The following is a 14,646-nucleotide window of genomic DNA, read 5'->3' as shown; positions in this document are numbered from 1 at the left end:
GTCCATCATCCTCTCTCCAGGCCTCTAGTCCTTGGAGGGGAAGGAAAGGGTGTCCCTGTGCCCCGTAGAGTGCCTAACATGGCAGTGCGTAGAAGATAGAACCAAAATGGGAGGATGGAAGGATTTTGGCAAAGGGCACCCTTCACCAAGGCTGCTAGGCCCCATTCCTGCTGTGACCTGCTGGGCCTGCCCCAAGGGAAGACTCAAATATGTGGGTGGGTGTGGGCCTGTGTGTGTGTGTGTGTGTGTGTGTGTGTGTAAGATCCAGTGTCACTGTAATGGAGGCGTGCGCCCTGCACACCTCACACCTAGCCCTGGTCACAGGTCTGCCTGCACACACCCCTCCCAGCAACACCTGCCCCAGGGCCTCCCCCCAAGCCCAGGAGTGGATGGGGTGGGCAGGCCGCCCACGTACCGTTTCATCTGTACAGATGGAGTGCACTTGGGTCCCAAACATCACTGATGTGAAAATGAGGAAGAGCAGCCCCTCGAAGCACAGGAGGATGAGGAGGATCACTGTGGTAGGTGGCGAGAAGGAGCTGCACTCTGAAAGGAAAGGGACATGTGAGACTTGGGGCTGCTGGCCGCTGCCCACTGCATGCCACTCAATGCCCCCAGCCCCGCATGGCCTGGCACCTCCCGGGTGCCACACGTTGTCTGGCGTCTAGGCCCAGGCGGCCACTGTCCTGCCCCACACCTGGTTGCACAGCTTGCCCTCGGGCAGGTTCTCCAAGGGCCAGGCCCCTCCTGGGGCTTCCCCTCCTCACACCTGTTACCCCTGGCTCTTTTCTCAGCCAGCATCTGTATCCTGGTGCCAAGCATAGTGCCAGGCACATGGAAGGCCCCAGAAAGGCCTCAGGGCTGAGGCATGAAGACAGGGAGACCCTCCTCTCCACAGAGAGCACAACATGGTTGCACAGGTGGAGGGGCCTCGGTGTGGTTCTGGTTTGGCCATGAATTTTCTGGACATTCCTACACCTCTGTCTGCTTCTGGGTGACAGGAAGGGGCCAGGTCCAGAGAATCGCTCAGGGGTTTTGGGATTCGAAGTTTATGAGGGGTTCAGCTGCTGGCCTTGGGCCTGAGCTGGGGGTGAAATAAGCCCCAGTGGAAATGCCCTTCCCAGGAGCATTTGCATCACAAGACGGTCAGTCCAACCAGAGAGCTGCAGGACCCAGAGCAGGTGCTCTCCCTCTCCTGGCCTCTCTGGGCCCAGGCTGCCAGGGGTGTGACCTGATACAAGTCCCTGTCCCCGCCCAGGCCTCTGCCCCCTCCTCAGTAGAGCAGGGAGGTTGGACGAAATGGGTGGTTCTGTTTTAAGCAGTAGAAACCTCCGTCTGGGCCAAGTCTAAATCAGAAGCACCTCCAAATGGAGAGCAAAGCAGAGGTGCTGTGGGTAATGGTGGTGGAGGGCAGCGGGGCTGCCTGGGGGAATGTGGACAACACTGGGAGATGGGGGCCCCAGCTGATGATACTCACTATCCCAGGACCCTGGACCCCACTGACGGCCACCTCGACCCATTAGTCTGGTTGTGCGTGTTTCTCATTGCCCCAGTTCTCGGGCCCCTTGCCCTGGTTGGAGGGGTCTGATTGGGGGGGGAGGGTTGGGCTTCACTGGGCTTTGGGAACTCAGAACCTGGGGGTTCAGTGCTCCCCTGAGCAGCCCTGCATGGGGGGTGGTGGTGAGGACCATCTCATCCAAATGCCTTTATCACCGCACGCCTCCCTTGGGACTTTTTTTTTTTTTTTTTTTTTAATTTTTATTTATTTATGATAGTCATACAGAGAGAGAGAGAGAGAGAGAGGCAGAGACACAGGCAGAGGGAGAAGCAGGCTCCATGCACCGGGAGCCCGATGTGGGATTCGATCCCGGGTCTCCAGGATCGCGCCCTGGGCCAAAGGCAGGCGCTAAACCGCTGCGCCACCCAGGGATCCCTCCCTTGGGACTTAATGCCTGTAAATGCCTTCCCTTCTGGGTTCCTTGCTAGCAGGGCCTGGTGGGGCCAGCTCGGGAGGCTCTGGGTATGGCAGCTGCCTTCCTGGGTGCTGGGCAGGGTGGGCAGGATGAGGGTTCCACAGTCAGGCAGCCACAGCAGGGTGAGGATCCTGGAGCCAACTCCCCACCACGGGCTCTTGCTAAGAAGCCCCCACTAGTATTGTCTCGCCCCTGCATCCTTCCCACCCCACACGCCATGGAATCGCGTTTGTTCCCGTCCTTGCGTGCTGACTGCCTTGCTCACGACACCTCCAGCCCCAGAAGGCTGGGACTTTGGCTCCCTGCTGGACTATCAGACTTGGAGTAGTGCCTGGTAACAAAGGAATGTGGGCACAAGGCCGGGGCTCTCTGAACTTTAGTTCTCCCTTACGTTGGGTGGCATGGTTGAGAACACGCGAGAACATCTGCACAGGTCATCCCGGGGTCCTGCATGTGCACACGGCAGGTGCCCACTGGAAAGAGGCGCCTTGCTCCTTCTGTCCTCACCTTGGCTGCCCCGGGGCCGGGCAGAAGGCGGAGCCCAGCACCATGGCGTGCTCTCCATCCTCACACAGCTACACATACCCTTCTCCTCCTCGACTGGCCCCGGGAACTATGTGAATGGAGTTGGGGAGGCAGGAGCCAGGGCCCAGGAGTGTAGAACTACCCCTCTACCCTTCTTCAAACCTCAAGTCAAAGTGCCCTGATTCTGGGGACACCCCCTCCCCTTCTTACACAAGCTGGATGTGAGGCTGAGCAGTGATGGTAGGCGTTTGTCTCACAGACTGTGTGTCAGAGATCTTGCCCAGCATGTGGCCTCTCAATTCCTCCAGCATCTACTGAAAATTTTTTTCTTCCCTCTTATTTTTATTCTTGTTTAAAATCATAAAACTGCATTCATTTTTCACAGCAGCTATTTTTTTCCCTCAGGATTTGTGTGGCCTTCTGGCTGGGGTTCCTTCCTCAGTGCCTGTGCACTGAAATGGATACCACTACAGCAGGGAGAGCTGCTCTATCACCTTAATGTAGATCGGTAATTAAGCAGTTAAGAAACCATCACACACACAAAAAATCAAAAGTTCAGAATGGATTTCTGTGAGACTGGAATGAAATGACTTTTGATTAAAGTGCCTCTTCTTCCTTTTTTTCCTTCTAAAGTAGACTCCACACCCAGCATGGAGCACAATGTGGGGCTTGAATTCATGAGACCTGAGCTGAGATCAAGAGTCGGATGCTCAACCGACTAAGCCACCCAGGTGCCCCTAAAGTGCCTCTTCCTAAAGACAAGGAGACAAAGGTTCTCCCCATGGCAGGGCTCCCGTGCCCTGGGATGTGCTTCCTGTGGGGGCCTGCATTTCCCCTGGGGACCCTCAGGCTAGAGGGTCTGTCCCACTCACTACTTTACCTGTGGAACTGACTTTAAGGGGCTGCTTTTTTTCATGAAGAGAGAGTCGGGCCTCTGCTGTCCCTTCCCTGGTCAGTCCGTAGGCTTGCAGCAGATCTAATAAAATGGGGTTGGCCCCTGGCACCATGACACAAACCAAGAGCCCGCCCTGCTTGGGTCGCACACCGCCCCTTGGAGCAGGGAGGCAGGCTCCGGCACATACTCACTTGTCCAGTCTTCTTCAAAGCAATGCAGAAAATGGAATCCCACCATGATGAGGGCGTGCAAGGAAATGAGAGCTATGTACATCTGAAACAGGAAAGCAGTGCAGACGCCATTGTTGTGAGAACCTTCTGACCGTGCAGGCTCCCGGGACAGGGGCGCTCAGAACCTCCCGTTCCGGAACACTCTGGCTGAGGGCTGACCAGGAGAGAGCCAGAGAGGCACCTGGTGATTCCTCTACTGGTCTCCCATCCCAGTTCTGGGACTGGGGTGAGCAGCACTTACTAGGAGTATGTGGAATAAGATAGAAACCAGCGCCTGTCGCCAGGCGTGACCTGGGCCCTAGGTGGGCCAGGGTGCTCCAGGCCTGTGGCTTCCCTTCACTTGAAAAGTCTGGGCGCTGACTGCCAAGGGCTCTTGCAGCCCTTGTGCTAAATATTATCTATATCTACTCTCAGGGAGGGCTTGCAATCACCACCCAAACGGGCTTCTGTAGCTACTTAGACTGGACTCTTGGGAGGGGAGCTCAGTACAAGGCCCTTGCTTATAACCAATCAACTTGAGCCAGTTTTCTAGAAGCTCAAGTGGAGGGCATAGGAACAAGCAGGAGTGCTCTGGGAGGAAGGCAGAGGAAGGCCAGGCTATATTCCGCACAGCAGCAAAAAACACCGTGAGTGCCGAGAATTTCCAAAGGACCACAGCACTCCATGGCTCCGCGGAGGTGGGGCGCGATTCGGAAGCTGACTTACTGTAAACAGGACGAAGTACTTCTGGTTGTTCTCGCCAACACAGTTATTGACCCACGGACAATGGTGGTCCATCTTCCGAATACACCGCTTGCAAACGCTGAAAGGGCCCACAAGGCAGACCTTTAGGGGTGTCCTCACAGCAGCAGGGGCCCGAGGGGAGCAGAGAACCCACCCCCTAGCTCTACTCCGTGCACGGGGCCTCCTGGGCACTACCTGCTGTCCCACTGGGCGTGTTGCAAGGGTCCTAGAAGGCGGGTCAGGACCCCCATGGTCACACTTATTCCAAACAGGGGATAGTCCTACGTCAACGAGGCCCCTTCTCGTTTAACATGAAACAGGGTGGAACTGAGGGGCTGAGCAAGAGGCTGCTCTCCGGTGCTAACGGAGAGCTGTGAATCCGGTTTACTGACAGGATGGAGCGAAGAAGCAGTTTCCACAACGTGACAGTCTGAGATAGGATACAGAAAACAGTTGCTCCCAACATCCCCCGAACACCCAAAACCCAAGGGCCAGGCGCTAGCAGGGAGGGTGTGGCTGACCGCAGAGGCGCCGGAATAGGCAAAGCGGAATAGGCAAAGCGGGCTCAAGTGCAGGATGTCTAGGACGACGGGAAGTGCCCCCTCAAGAACCTTCCAGCTCTAAGATAACAACCTCTTAGCTGCAGAAGCAGAATATATTTGAGCTTAAGTGTTGATCAGAAATTCCATTAATTTGCAAATTACTAACTTGTAATTGGGCTCATATTGGGACTGAGACTGTTTCAAGTTTATTGATTACCAAACACCCTCCTCGCCCCTTTTTTGGAAGAAGTAATCTGAAACAGGAATACAGGCTCACAGGGCCTTGAAAGCACCTACCCCCAAAACTCAGGTTTAGAAACACTCCTTTGCCAATAGATGGGCTCGCCAGAAATTGGTCCTTTCTCAATTTGCTAACATAGGCTCCTTGACATTATTTTGAGGTTGTTATCTGCTCAGAACAGTTTAAAATACTGTAAATAGAAGCTTGGAAAGAATACAATTAGGAACTTTACTTTTTTGGAAGCCCCTTAGTTCACACTAGCTTTTCTTTCCATCCGTTTCCACAACTAACTTTACCTTGGGTTCTTAATTTCTTTAAAAAATATTTTATTTATTTATTAGAGACACACAGAGAGAGAGAGGGGCAGAGACTGGCAGAAGGAGAAGCAGGCTCTGTGTGGGGAGCCTGATGTGGGACTCGATCCCGGGTCTCCAGGATCACGTCCTGGGCTGAAGGCAGCGCTAAACCGCTGAGCCACCAGGGCTGCCCTACCTTGGGGAGAGAACTTAAGTGCACTGTGGGCCATGACAGGTGGATGCTGGTGGAAGGGCTGTGTCACATTCACACGTGGTGAGCTCACACTCACTGAGCTCTGATGACTGTCAGGGCAGGGAAAGCACAGGAGGAGCTCTTCTGGGAATGGAGTTTAGGTGCTCCCCAGACTGCAGGCCAGGAAGCACAGATCACTCTGAATGAGAGCCCCATGGCGAGGCCATGGCTGACTTGGGGCTGTGGGCTCATCCACACCCAAAGGAGGACCTGTGACCTTTTCTGAGCATGGCGTGAGCTTCGGTGGCAAGGTAGGCCTGGGTCTGAGCTACCTTGGTCAGACTGACCAAACTTGGAGCCTCAAGTTCCCCACTCACAGGAAGTAAGTGTTGGAAGCACAAGGTGAGAACTGATCATGGGGGCCTGGCCAGTCTTCACCTTGTTCTTCTCCACAACTTCGAAGGTCCTCACTAGCATAGGGGGAATGAGCACATCTTAGAGATGCGGCCCAGCTCTATAATCTTCCTGGGAGCCAGGAGGACAGGGGAAGAAAGAGGCATGAAAGGGACACGGAGGGATATAAAGAGAAAGTCAGGTATCCATCTCTCTCTGTATGCATGTGTTACCAATTAAAACTACATATGAATATGCATACTACAGATTTCAGTTGATAACACTTGTTCCCAGGATAGAATTTTAAGAGTACAGACAAGTAGACAGTGAAGACTGAGCTGCTCCCTCCACCAGGCCCCACATTCCCTCTGCAGAGTCACCTTGCATGTCCTTCCTCAGCTCTGGGGTCTTAGCTCCCTCCCAATCTAGGGACCATACTCCAAGGGTCACTCCTTCCCTGCTCTGGGCTCCTGACTGGTTTCTCTTCCACCTGTGCTTCCTCCTGCAAGGGGGTTCTAAGTGGGTGCTCTAAAGCAGTGTTTGGTCAGCAGCACAGATGTGCCAAGTGGCCTGACATCCTCTAAAGGCTGCCCAAGTTTCAACAAGCTCTTAAGCAAATCCATCCTGTGCTCTCCTCTCAGCCTCTAAAGAGACCCAGTGGGCACCCCAGGAAGTGAGTTTCACAACGGGCTACGTGTCACTGGGCGGCCATGCCAGAACACTCCTCTTCCTCCTCCAGGGAGCAGCAGGGACAAGCAAGCACAGCTGCTGAGACCTGCAGAAGCTGGCCCAGAGTGCCAGGCTCTGAGCTACCTGCCTGCAAAGACATGGAATGCCCGGGTGGTCCTCCCTGCAGCGTGTGGAGCTGTTCAGAAGCAGGCTGTGGGGTCAGGCGAGGGTGCATGTGGGTGGGGGGTCCATCCATGAACATGGCGAGAGGTCCTGACCAGGGGCTGTCTCACCTACGGCTTACAAAACCACCAGCTGCAACGGTTCTGCATTTGAGACCTGGAGTACACCAGAGGTGAGGCCAGCCCCGCAGCCCATCCAGCTGCCTCACCTTGGGCACCAACCGTCACGAGGAAGAAAAGCTTCCCACGACCCCCAGATACCCTGGTGGGGAATCCCATCATCTCAGAGCCAGCCCTTTTCCTGTTCCACGCGGCTACGTGGGCAGGACGGCTCTGCGGTCCCCTCCCCAGACACAGGAGCTGAGGGCGCTTTCCCCACTCTTGCCACTGGGGAGAACCTCTTCTCTCTGACCTCCTTGCGCTCCTCCCTGAGTGCGCTGGCCCTCTTCTGGGACTCCTCTCGGGCACCACTCGTTGCCCCTCATGTGAGAGCTGTGGGCCAGTAAGCTCCTGGGGCCACGGGCACCGGGGGCCTGGTAGCATGTCCTAAGCCTGCGGGAACAGTTGCTGCACAGCCCTAAGGTCTTCAATGCAGGCGTCTGTTGATGTCCCTGACTTTGGAGTTTCCCAAGCCCTTTCTGTGTTTTTTAATCAATGTTCTAGAAGAGGGCAGTGCCTCTCCTTCCCTCTTCCTCCAGGTTCCCTGCCATTTTTCAGGCCCGGAAGTGCTTCCTTCAAAAGCTTGGTGGATTCCAACGAGCTCATCGGCTCACAGGCGCTTGGGCCCGTGGCTCTTAGCCCCCAGAGGAGCTGGCTGAGGCCCTGGGCCAAGCCGGGGTGATGGCCCACCATGGAAACATAGCTGTATCTGTGAGGGCCTGTGTATCTCCTTACAGAGCACTTACCAAACAGTATCAGGGTGGGAAAGTGCATCGGCCCCACCTGAGTGGGAAGCCCCAAGGTCAGGGCCATGTCTAATCCACCACTACAGCCCAGGGCCAAGCCTGGGACCCCCTTTGCAGAGAAGAGCCAGCCTGGGAAGTGGCTCCACCATATCAGATTGGGAGGCCCAGCAGGGCAAGAGAAAAAGGCACACACAGCAAGAGGACACCAAGTGGACCATACTCTGTACACAGGTTTTCATCCCACACCTCCTTCACTGTGATTAACAAATTATAAGCAAAAAAGTATCTACCACATCTTGGTCCCAGCTCAGCAACTATTCTGGGTAAGGAAGTCCAGTGTAGCAGTAAGAACACTGCTCTTAGATCCCCATGTTGGGCCCTGGGCAGAGAAACTTAGCTTCTCTGAATCGCCCTCTGCAGAATTAGTCCTGATCTCTCAAGATTAGAGATGATGCAGGTGAAATGCTTTAAAAATACTGCTAGTGCTATATAAATTTTATCGGTGGTAACAACCATGAGAGAGACAAAGTGAGAATCTAGCAGGGACCCTAAGCACCCCATGACCATCTCAGCCTCAGTGTGTATGTGTGTGTGAGGGGTGGGGAGTGTGGAGGGTGTGAGGCTTTTCCAGGGTCATGGTTTCCACCTCCTTGTGCAAGAGGAACCTAGTGCATAAGCCTTGCTGTCTTCATTAGCAAGAATAGCTCCCTCTACAGGGTTTCCACATTCCTCCATGGTACTCAATGCCAGGACAAAAGCAGCCCGGAGTTCCAGAGTGCCTCTTGGTGGAAAGAGGATCCATCCACCAGGCTGGAAAGAACATCTACCCATCCAGGGTCAGGGAGCGTCTGTGGTACCCATCAGAGCTCAGGGAATGGGGATAGTTTTAAATTCCATGGGACTCTGTTGGGAGGACAAGATCCAAAGAGCCAGGTGCGTGCTCATGCACGCAGACATGCACCTTCGCCCCAGCAGGGACACAGACACTGACTCTCTCAAGCCTGGCAGCAGGCCCCTTGGCTCCAGCAGTCACAAACCTAGCTCTGTTTGGCATGCTGGGGATCGGCTTATCCCAAACCGCGGGTTCCCAGATGGCCTGGGCCGCCACGAGCCCTCACAGAGGAGCAGTTGTCAGCACACACTTCCTGATGCAGGAGCAGGCGACACACAGGCATCCTCACTCAACTGCATCTGAATCAGCAGCTCTTGTTTTGCTGAAGCTGATTTGTTTACTAGCACTCAAGAATACCTCCCTCGGATCATCCTGGGGAGAGAGGCGAGGAGGAGGCGGTGAGCAAAATGCCAGGCAGTGGAGGCAGCCCGGGGTTCAGGGAGGAAAGAGAAAGAACCACTGTGGTGACCAGAAAGTTCTTTCCTGCAAAGCTCGCACCTCCCTGTTGCTAGTCCAGCCTATAAACCCATCTCGCTCTGCCACATGCACACACTTCTACTAACCAATGGCTTCTCCTGGGGGAGCCAGTTGACTCATATAGTTATTCATGTCTAACCCTCACAACAAGCTGCCAGGCAACAACTCCCTTCGCAGAGGACAGCGCGGAGCTCAGAGGGAGCCTGGTCCACGTCTCACAGCGTGGTGGGAGCACTGGTGGACTCTGAGCGCTGACCTCTCCAACTCTGAGTGAAGTGGGAGCCTGCTCCACCACACTGGGCTGCCCGGAGTTGGGTCCTCTTTACTCAGGGGATGACAACATCTCGGGTGGCAGAAAAGGCAAGACAGGTGCCTCCACCTCAGGCACAAGCAAGCCTTGAGTTTGTCTGTAACACAGACCTCAGAGGTAAACTGACCCCATGGTGGGCTCTGTGCAAAGAAACTCTGCTTCTCCAAACTGCTGGACACCTCATGGGAGACAGCAATCAGCACAGGCTCTGTCCAAGCTGCTCAGCCCTCACTCTCACTAGGGGCCAACTAGTTGAGGGGGTCACCACCTTTCTCTCTCTCTCTCTGATAGCAAGACATACATATAATTACATCAGGCCACACAAGTCACCCCCAAACTGGAGTTCTAGTGGGAAGAGCCCTGGAAAGGAGCGCACACACTGGGCCCCAAGTCTGTCTGTGGCACTCACTAGCTGTGAGCTCCTCCCACTACCCACTCCCCCCACCAGCCTGAGAGAAGGACCAAGTAACATGTTTGTCTTTCTGTAATGTAGTGTTTAAAATTCCCTTATAATAAAATGCAGTTTTTAGCTAGATGTCTTCTTGTTGAGAAGACTCAAAACAATGAAGAAATCTGAAAACCAAAGGGAAAAACCACCACAGATGAGATGAGGAAATGGCTTTTTTTGGCCGGACTCTACAACTGTCACAACCTCCAGTTTTTTTGTTTTTGTTTTTGTTTTTTTTAATTTATTTATTTATGATAGTCACACAGAGAGAGAGAGAGAGAGAGGCAGAGACACAGGCAGAGGGAGAAGCAGGCTCCATGCACCGGGAGCCTGACGTGGGATTCGATCCTAGGTCTCCAGGATCGCGCCCTGGGCCAAAGGCAGGCGCCAAACCGCTGCGCCACCCAGGGATCCCTCCAGTTTTGTTTTAAAGAAACATCTTCATTCAGGCACAGCCCTTTCATTTCCCTCTGAAAGTTAAGGGAATAGGGCCCACCTCTTAAATGGGTCAAGTACTGAACACTCTGAACGATTTTTCCAAAGCTCTGTCTCTTGTGACCTAAAGTAATAAAACTGTGAGGCAGAAAGAGCAGGAAGCCCCTTAATTTTATAGATACGGAAAAAGAGCTGGAGACAATCAAGGGCCTGGCAGGGTCCTTCGTCAGGTGTGGGACATTCAAGTCTTAGGACAGGTGTCCTGAGCCCGAACCAAATGCCCTCTCCAATCTTTTTTTTTTTTTTAAAGGTTTTATTTATTTATTCATGAGAGACACACACAGAGAGAGAGGCAGAGACACTGGCAGAGGGAGAAGCAGGCTCCATGCAGGAAGCCCGACATGGGACTCGATCTCGGGTCCCCAGGATCACGACCTGGGCTGAAGGTGGCGCTAAACCACTGAGCCACCCGGGCTGCCCTGCCCTCTCCAATCTAAGTGAGCTCCCTGGGGGTTGGGGTTGGGGGATAGTCACAGCAGCCACTCCGTGCCCAGAACAGGGGACATTCAGAAGTCCTGTTGCTGATGGCACCCGAGTGAGAAGCAGGTGCGGGAGCATGTGAGAGGTGAGGGAAGGGAGGAAGCAAGCTGGGGGTGCATGTAGGGGGCGATGAGGAGTGGGGACCCATGTGTACCTGCAGTGGTGGGCTCGGTCAGGCTTGATGCTGCAGCATTTGGGACACTTGTACACCACCTGTCCAGGCTTCAGCTGTAAACTCTCGATGAATTCTTTAGTGGCATTTCCTTTGGGTACCGCCCCCTGTCAGAAAGAAGAAAGGTGTCAGGGCGGGGCAAGGAGTTCCAGCAGTTCTGACACTGCAGTAGAGACGGTCACTTGGAAGCAGTGACTGTACACATGGACAGGACATTTTCACCCCAACAACGTATGTGTTCTGAATTATGCTAATACTGATGGACACTTAATGACAGAATTTTCCTGAAGAAAGTAAATGATTTTTCTGAAGTGAACAGTTACATTGTTCCTGATGATTTTTTAGAAGATTATTTATTTGAGAGAGTGAGAGAAAGACAGGGAGAGAGCACGAGTGGGGGTAGGGGCAGAAGGAGAAGCAGGCTCCCTGATGAGTTCCGGAGCCTGACTCAGGGCTTGATCCCAGGACCCTGGGATCATGACCTGAGCTGATGGCAGATGCTTAGTCAACTGAGCCACCCAGGCACCCCATGTTCCTGATGATTTGCTAGCTAGTCAAATAGTTTTCATTGAGTCCATTCTTTCCTATGTAAATACTACAGTGAGGATTTGACTCACAGATTACTTTTTGGTTTGCATTAAAATTTCCCAGTAATAGCTTTGGGCTTTTCAAATTATTTTTTGGCAGGCATCACACCCAACAGTTCAGTTTTCCCAGGTCAAACTTTGCAGCTCTCAATGTTACTGGCTACTGTTTTTTGTTTTTTGTTTTTTTTTTTTTTTTTTTTTTTTTTTTTGGCTACTGTTTAAACTAGAATCGAGTTTTATTTACGTTGCTTTTTTTTTTTAACCAATCCTATTGTTATGAAGCATTGGTAATCTATATTCGGTTCTCATAAATCCAAAAGCAACTGGGAGGGACACTGGGTGGCTCAGTGGTTGAGCATCTGCCTTTGGCTCAGGTCGTGATCCTAGGGTCCGGGAATCGAGTCCCGCATCAGGCTCCCCTCAGGGATCCTGCTTCTTCCTCTGCCTACATCTTTGCCTCTCTCTCTGTGTGTCTCTAATGAATAAATAAAGAAAATCTTAAAAAAACAAAACAAAACAAAACAAAACAACTGACTGGAAGCTGCTGCCCTCAGATTTGACTTGCCTCTCGACTAGAACTCCAACTCGCTATCCCATCCTTTTCTTATGCTTGTGGATACTTTGTGATTTGTTTTAGCTGTCAACACCTTGGGGTGACAGACCCAAAGTGCCACCAGAGTCTACTGGGGCTGTGTGCCTGTCTGAGCAGAAGGAAAACAGGCCATGCTCAGGCTTAAGCCAGGTCCCAATAATTGATCTTCAGCAGGCGCCTACTGGGTACTTAGCCTGTGCTCTGGTGCACACTGCTATAGATTCAGGAACCAAACGAGGTCTCTGTCTCAGGAGGCTCCTGGTCTTTTGGAGGCTAACAACAATTCTAGAAGACAGCTGTGTTGCAGGAGCACAGAAAAGCCACTGCCAACTAGCCAGGGGAACCAGAGAAGTTTCAAGAGGTTAGGGTTGTTTTTATGTTTTTAAAGTAGGCTCCATGCTCAGTGTGGAGCCCAATGTGGGGCTTGAACTCAAGACCCTAAGATCAAGACCTGAGCTGAGACCAAGAGTCAGATGCTTAACTGACTGAGCCTCTCAGGTGCCCCTGAAGAGGTGAGGTTTACAGGTGGTCCTAAGGCATGCACAGAGGTTTGCCAGGTGGACCTGAGAGAGAAAAGTGATTCTGGCCAGCAGAGGGGCATAGGTAGAGACATAAAAGTGAGAGTGAGCACAGGACATCTGGGGCATGGTGAGAAAACCAGCATGGCAGAGCCCAGGGTATGCAGTGTCAGCAGAAACGCTGGATAGAAGGGCAGGGGCCAGCTTGAGAGAAAATGCCTAAAGGCTGGGACAGGATTTTTCTTCATAGGCCACCCAGAGCCATCAGGTAACATCTTTAGGATGAGAACTCAGTTGCCTGTATGTGTGGGTCAGATCAGAAGTGGGAGAGAAGAGAAGCCAAAGACCAGTGAGGAGGTTACTGCTGATGGCCCAGTAAGCAAACAATCAGCTAATGAGGCTGAAGGAGAAGTGGGGAGGAAATTCAGATCTAAACTAAAAGTGTAGGGAACCAGATTTATCCTGTGGTAGTAGAGAGGGTATGAGACGGGAGGAGATGAACAAGCTCCACGCAGAGCAGCTGGTCAATGGCAGCATCTTTCACCACTTAAGAGCACAGGAGAAGCAAGGTCTGGGGAAGAGCTGATAGGCTCACTATTGGATATGGGAAGTCTGAAGCGCCTGGGGGACCCCCAGGAGAAGGCATTCAGGAAGGTGGTTGGGAATATGGGCCCAAGAAATAGGAGAGAAGAATGGTCAGTGGCACAGCAGTAAGGGCTAAGAGGCTGGCTTGAAAGTTGGCTGGCCCTGCTTTAAATCTGGGTTCTACATTTGTGGGGTTTTGGTGTTTTGGTCTTTTTAAAAAGATTTCATTTATTTGAGAGAGAGAAAGAGAGAGAGAACAAGCAGGCAGAACAAGCAGGCAGAGAGGGAGAAGCAGATGCCCCACCAAGTGGGGAGCCTGATGTAGGGCTGGATCCTAGGACCCTCCTGGGATCATGACCCATGCCGAAGGCCGATGCTTAATTGTTGAGCCACCCAGGAGCCCCTGGGTTCTACGTTGGTAAGTGGAGTGCCCATTGAAAAGTTGCCTCTCTGTACCTTACTTAGTTCCCTAACCGGTGAGCCAGGACCCATTTTATCCAGTTCTTAGCACCACTGTGAGCCTTAAACTAGACATAGATGCAGACAACTCATAGAAAGGGCTCAGATGATGCTCCCCACAGAGACAGTGCTCAGCACATGGCAGTGCAGCAAACTGAATGTTTTGTCTCCCCCAAATTCATAGGCTGAGGTCCTAACCCACCGTGTGTGGTATTCAGAGGTGGGGGCCTCTGTGAGGTGATTAGGTTGTGGGGTTAGCACCTTACAACAAGCCCTCAGAGAGCTCCCTTACCCTTTCTACCATGTGAGGACACAACGAGAAAATGTCCATCTATGAACTAGGAAGTGAGCCCCTCCCCAGACACTGAAGCTGCCAGGACGCTGATCTCGGACGTCCCAGACTCCACAGCCAGGCTGTACCCTTGGTCATGCGCTGGAGGCAACAGAGCAGCTTTAACAAGCTACGGATGCCTAGACTCTGATGTGGTGCTGCTACCATGCAAGAACCATCAGTGGTGGGGCCCAGGTACTAGAATTAAAAAAAAAACAAAAAACAAAAAACAAAACTCTCAGCAGGGCTGAGAACTTCTATATTATTGGACCAGGAGCTCCATGACTAGGTCTACCTTGTTCAGCACCAGAGCCCCTGGCCTGGAAAAGGTTTATTGGTTTCCAGCACGGGGTGAAAAGCGCAGTGAAAGTAAGTGGAACAAGCAAGAAGGGAGCAGAGTGTGCCAGCCTGGGGGCTTCCAGCAGCATGGCCCGGCTCCCTATCAAGAACTGGGCCAACACTGAGTCAAATCATGTTATGGGATGGGCCTGCTCCACGCCCTCCATCCAAGGTCTGGGCAACACCAGGCCACA

At 52.8% G+C, this 14,646-nt stretch overlaps 1 protein-coding gene across 6 annotated transcripts in view; it reads right to left on the bottom strand.

The window, feature by feature from the left end:
• ZDHHC3 (zinc finger DHHC-type palmitoyltransferase 3) overlaps positions 1-14,646 on the bottom strand; it is a 53,721-nt gene that overhangs the window by 12,938 nt on the left and 26,137 nt on the right. For 4 of the 6 annotated variants that reach the window (XM_025458229.3, XM_049098549.1, XM_025458228.3 and 1 more), the window contains exons 3-7: positions 11,024-11,148; positions 4,329-4,425; positions 3,585-3,666; positions 3,379-3,474; positions 416-546 (exon numbers count right to left, since the gene is read on the bottom strand). In XM_025458229.3, the coding sequence (XP_025314014.1) occupies positions 416-546; positions 3,379-3,474; positions 3,585-3,666; positions 4,329-4,425; positions 11,024-11,148 (531 nt within the window). The remainder of the gene's footprint in view (positions 1-415; positions 547-3,378; positions 3,475-3,584; positions 3,667-4,328; positions 4,426-11,023; positions 11,149-14,646) is intronic. The other 2 variants (XM_025458230.3, XM_025458233.3) reach the window with 1 other exon arrangement.

This window comes from Canis lupus, chromosome 20 (genome assembly GCF_003254725.2).
Source record: "Canis lupus dingo isolate Sandy chromosome 20, ASM325472v2, whole genome shotgun sequence".
NCBI classification, from domain to species: domain Eukaryota; kingdom Metazoa; phylum Chordata; class Mammalia; order Carnivora; family Canidae; genus Canis; species Canis lupus.
Note: the sequence above shows the minus strand (reverse complement) of the source record. Positions and strands in the feature narration are given on the sequence as shown.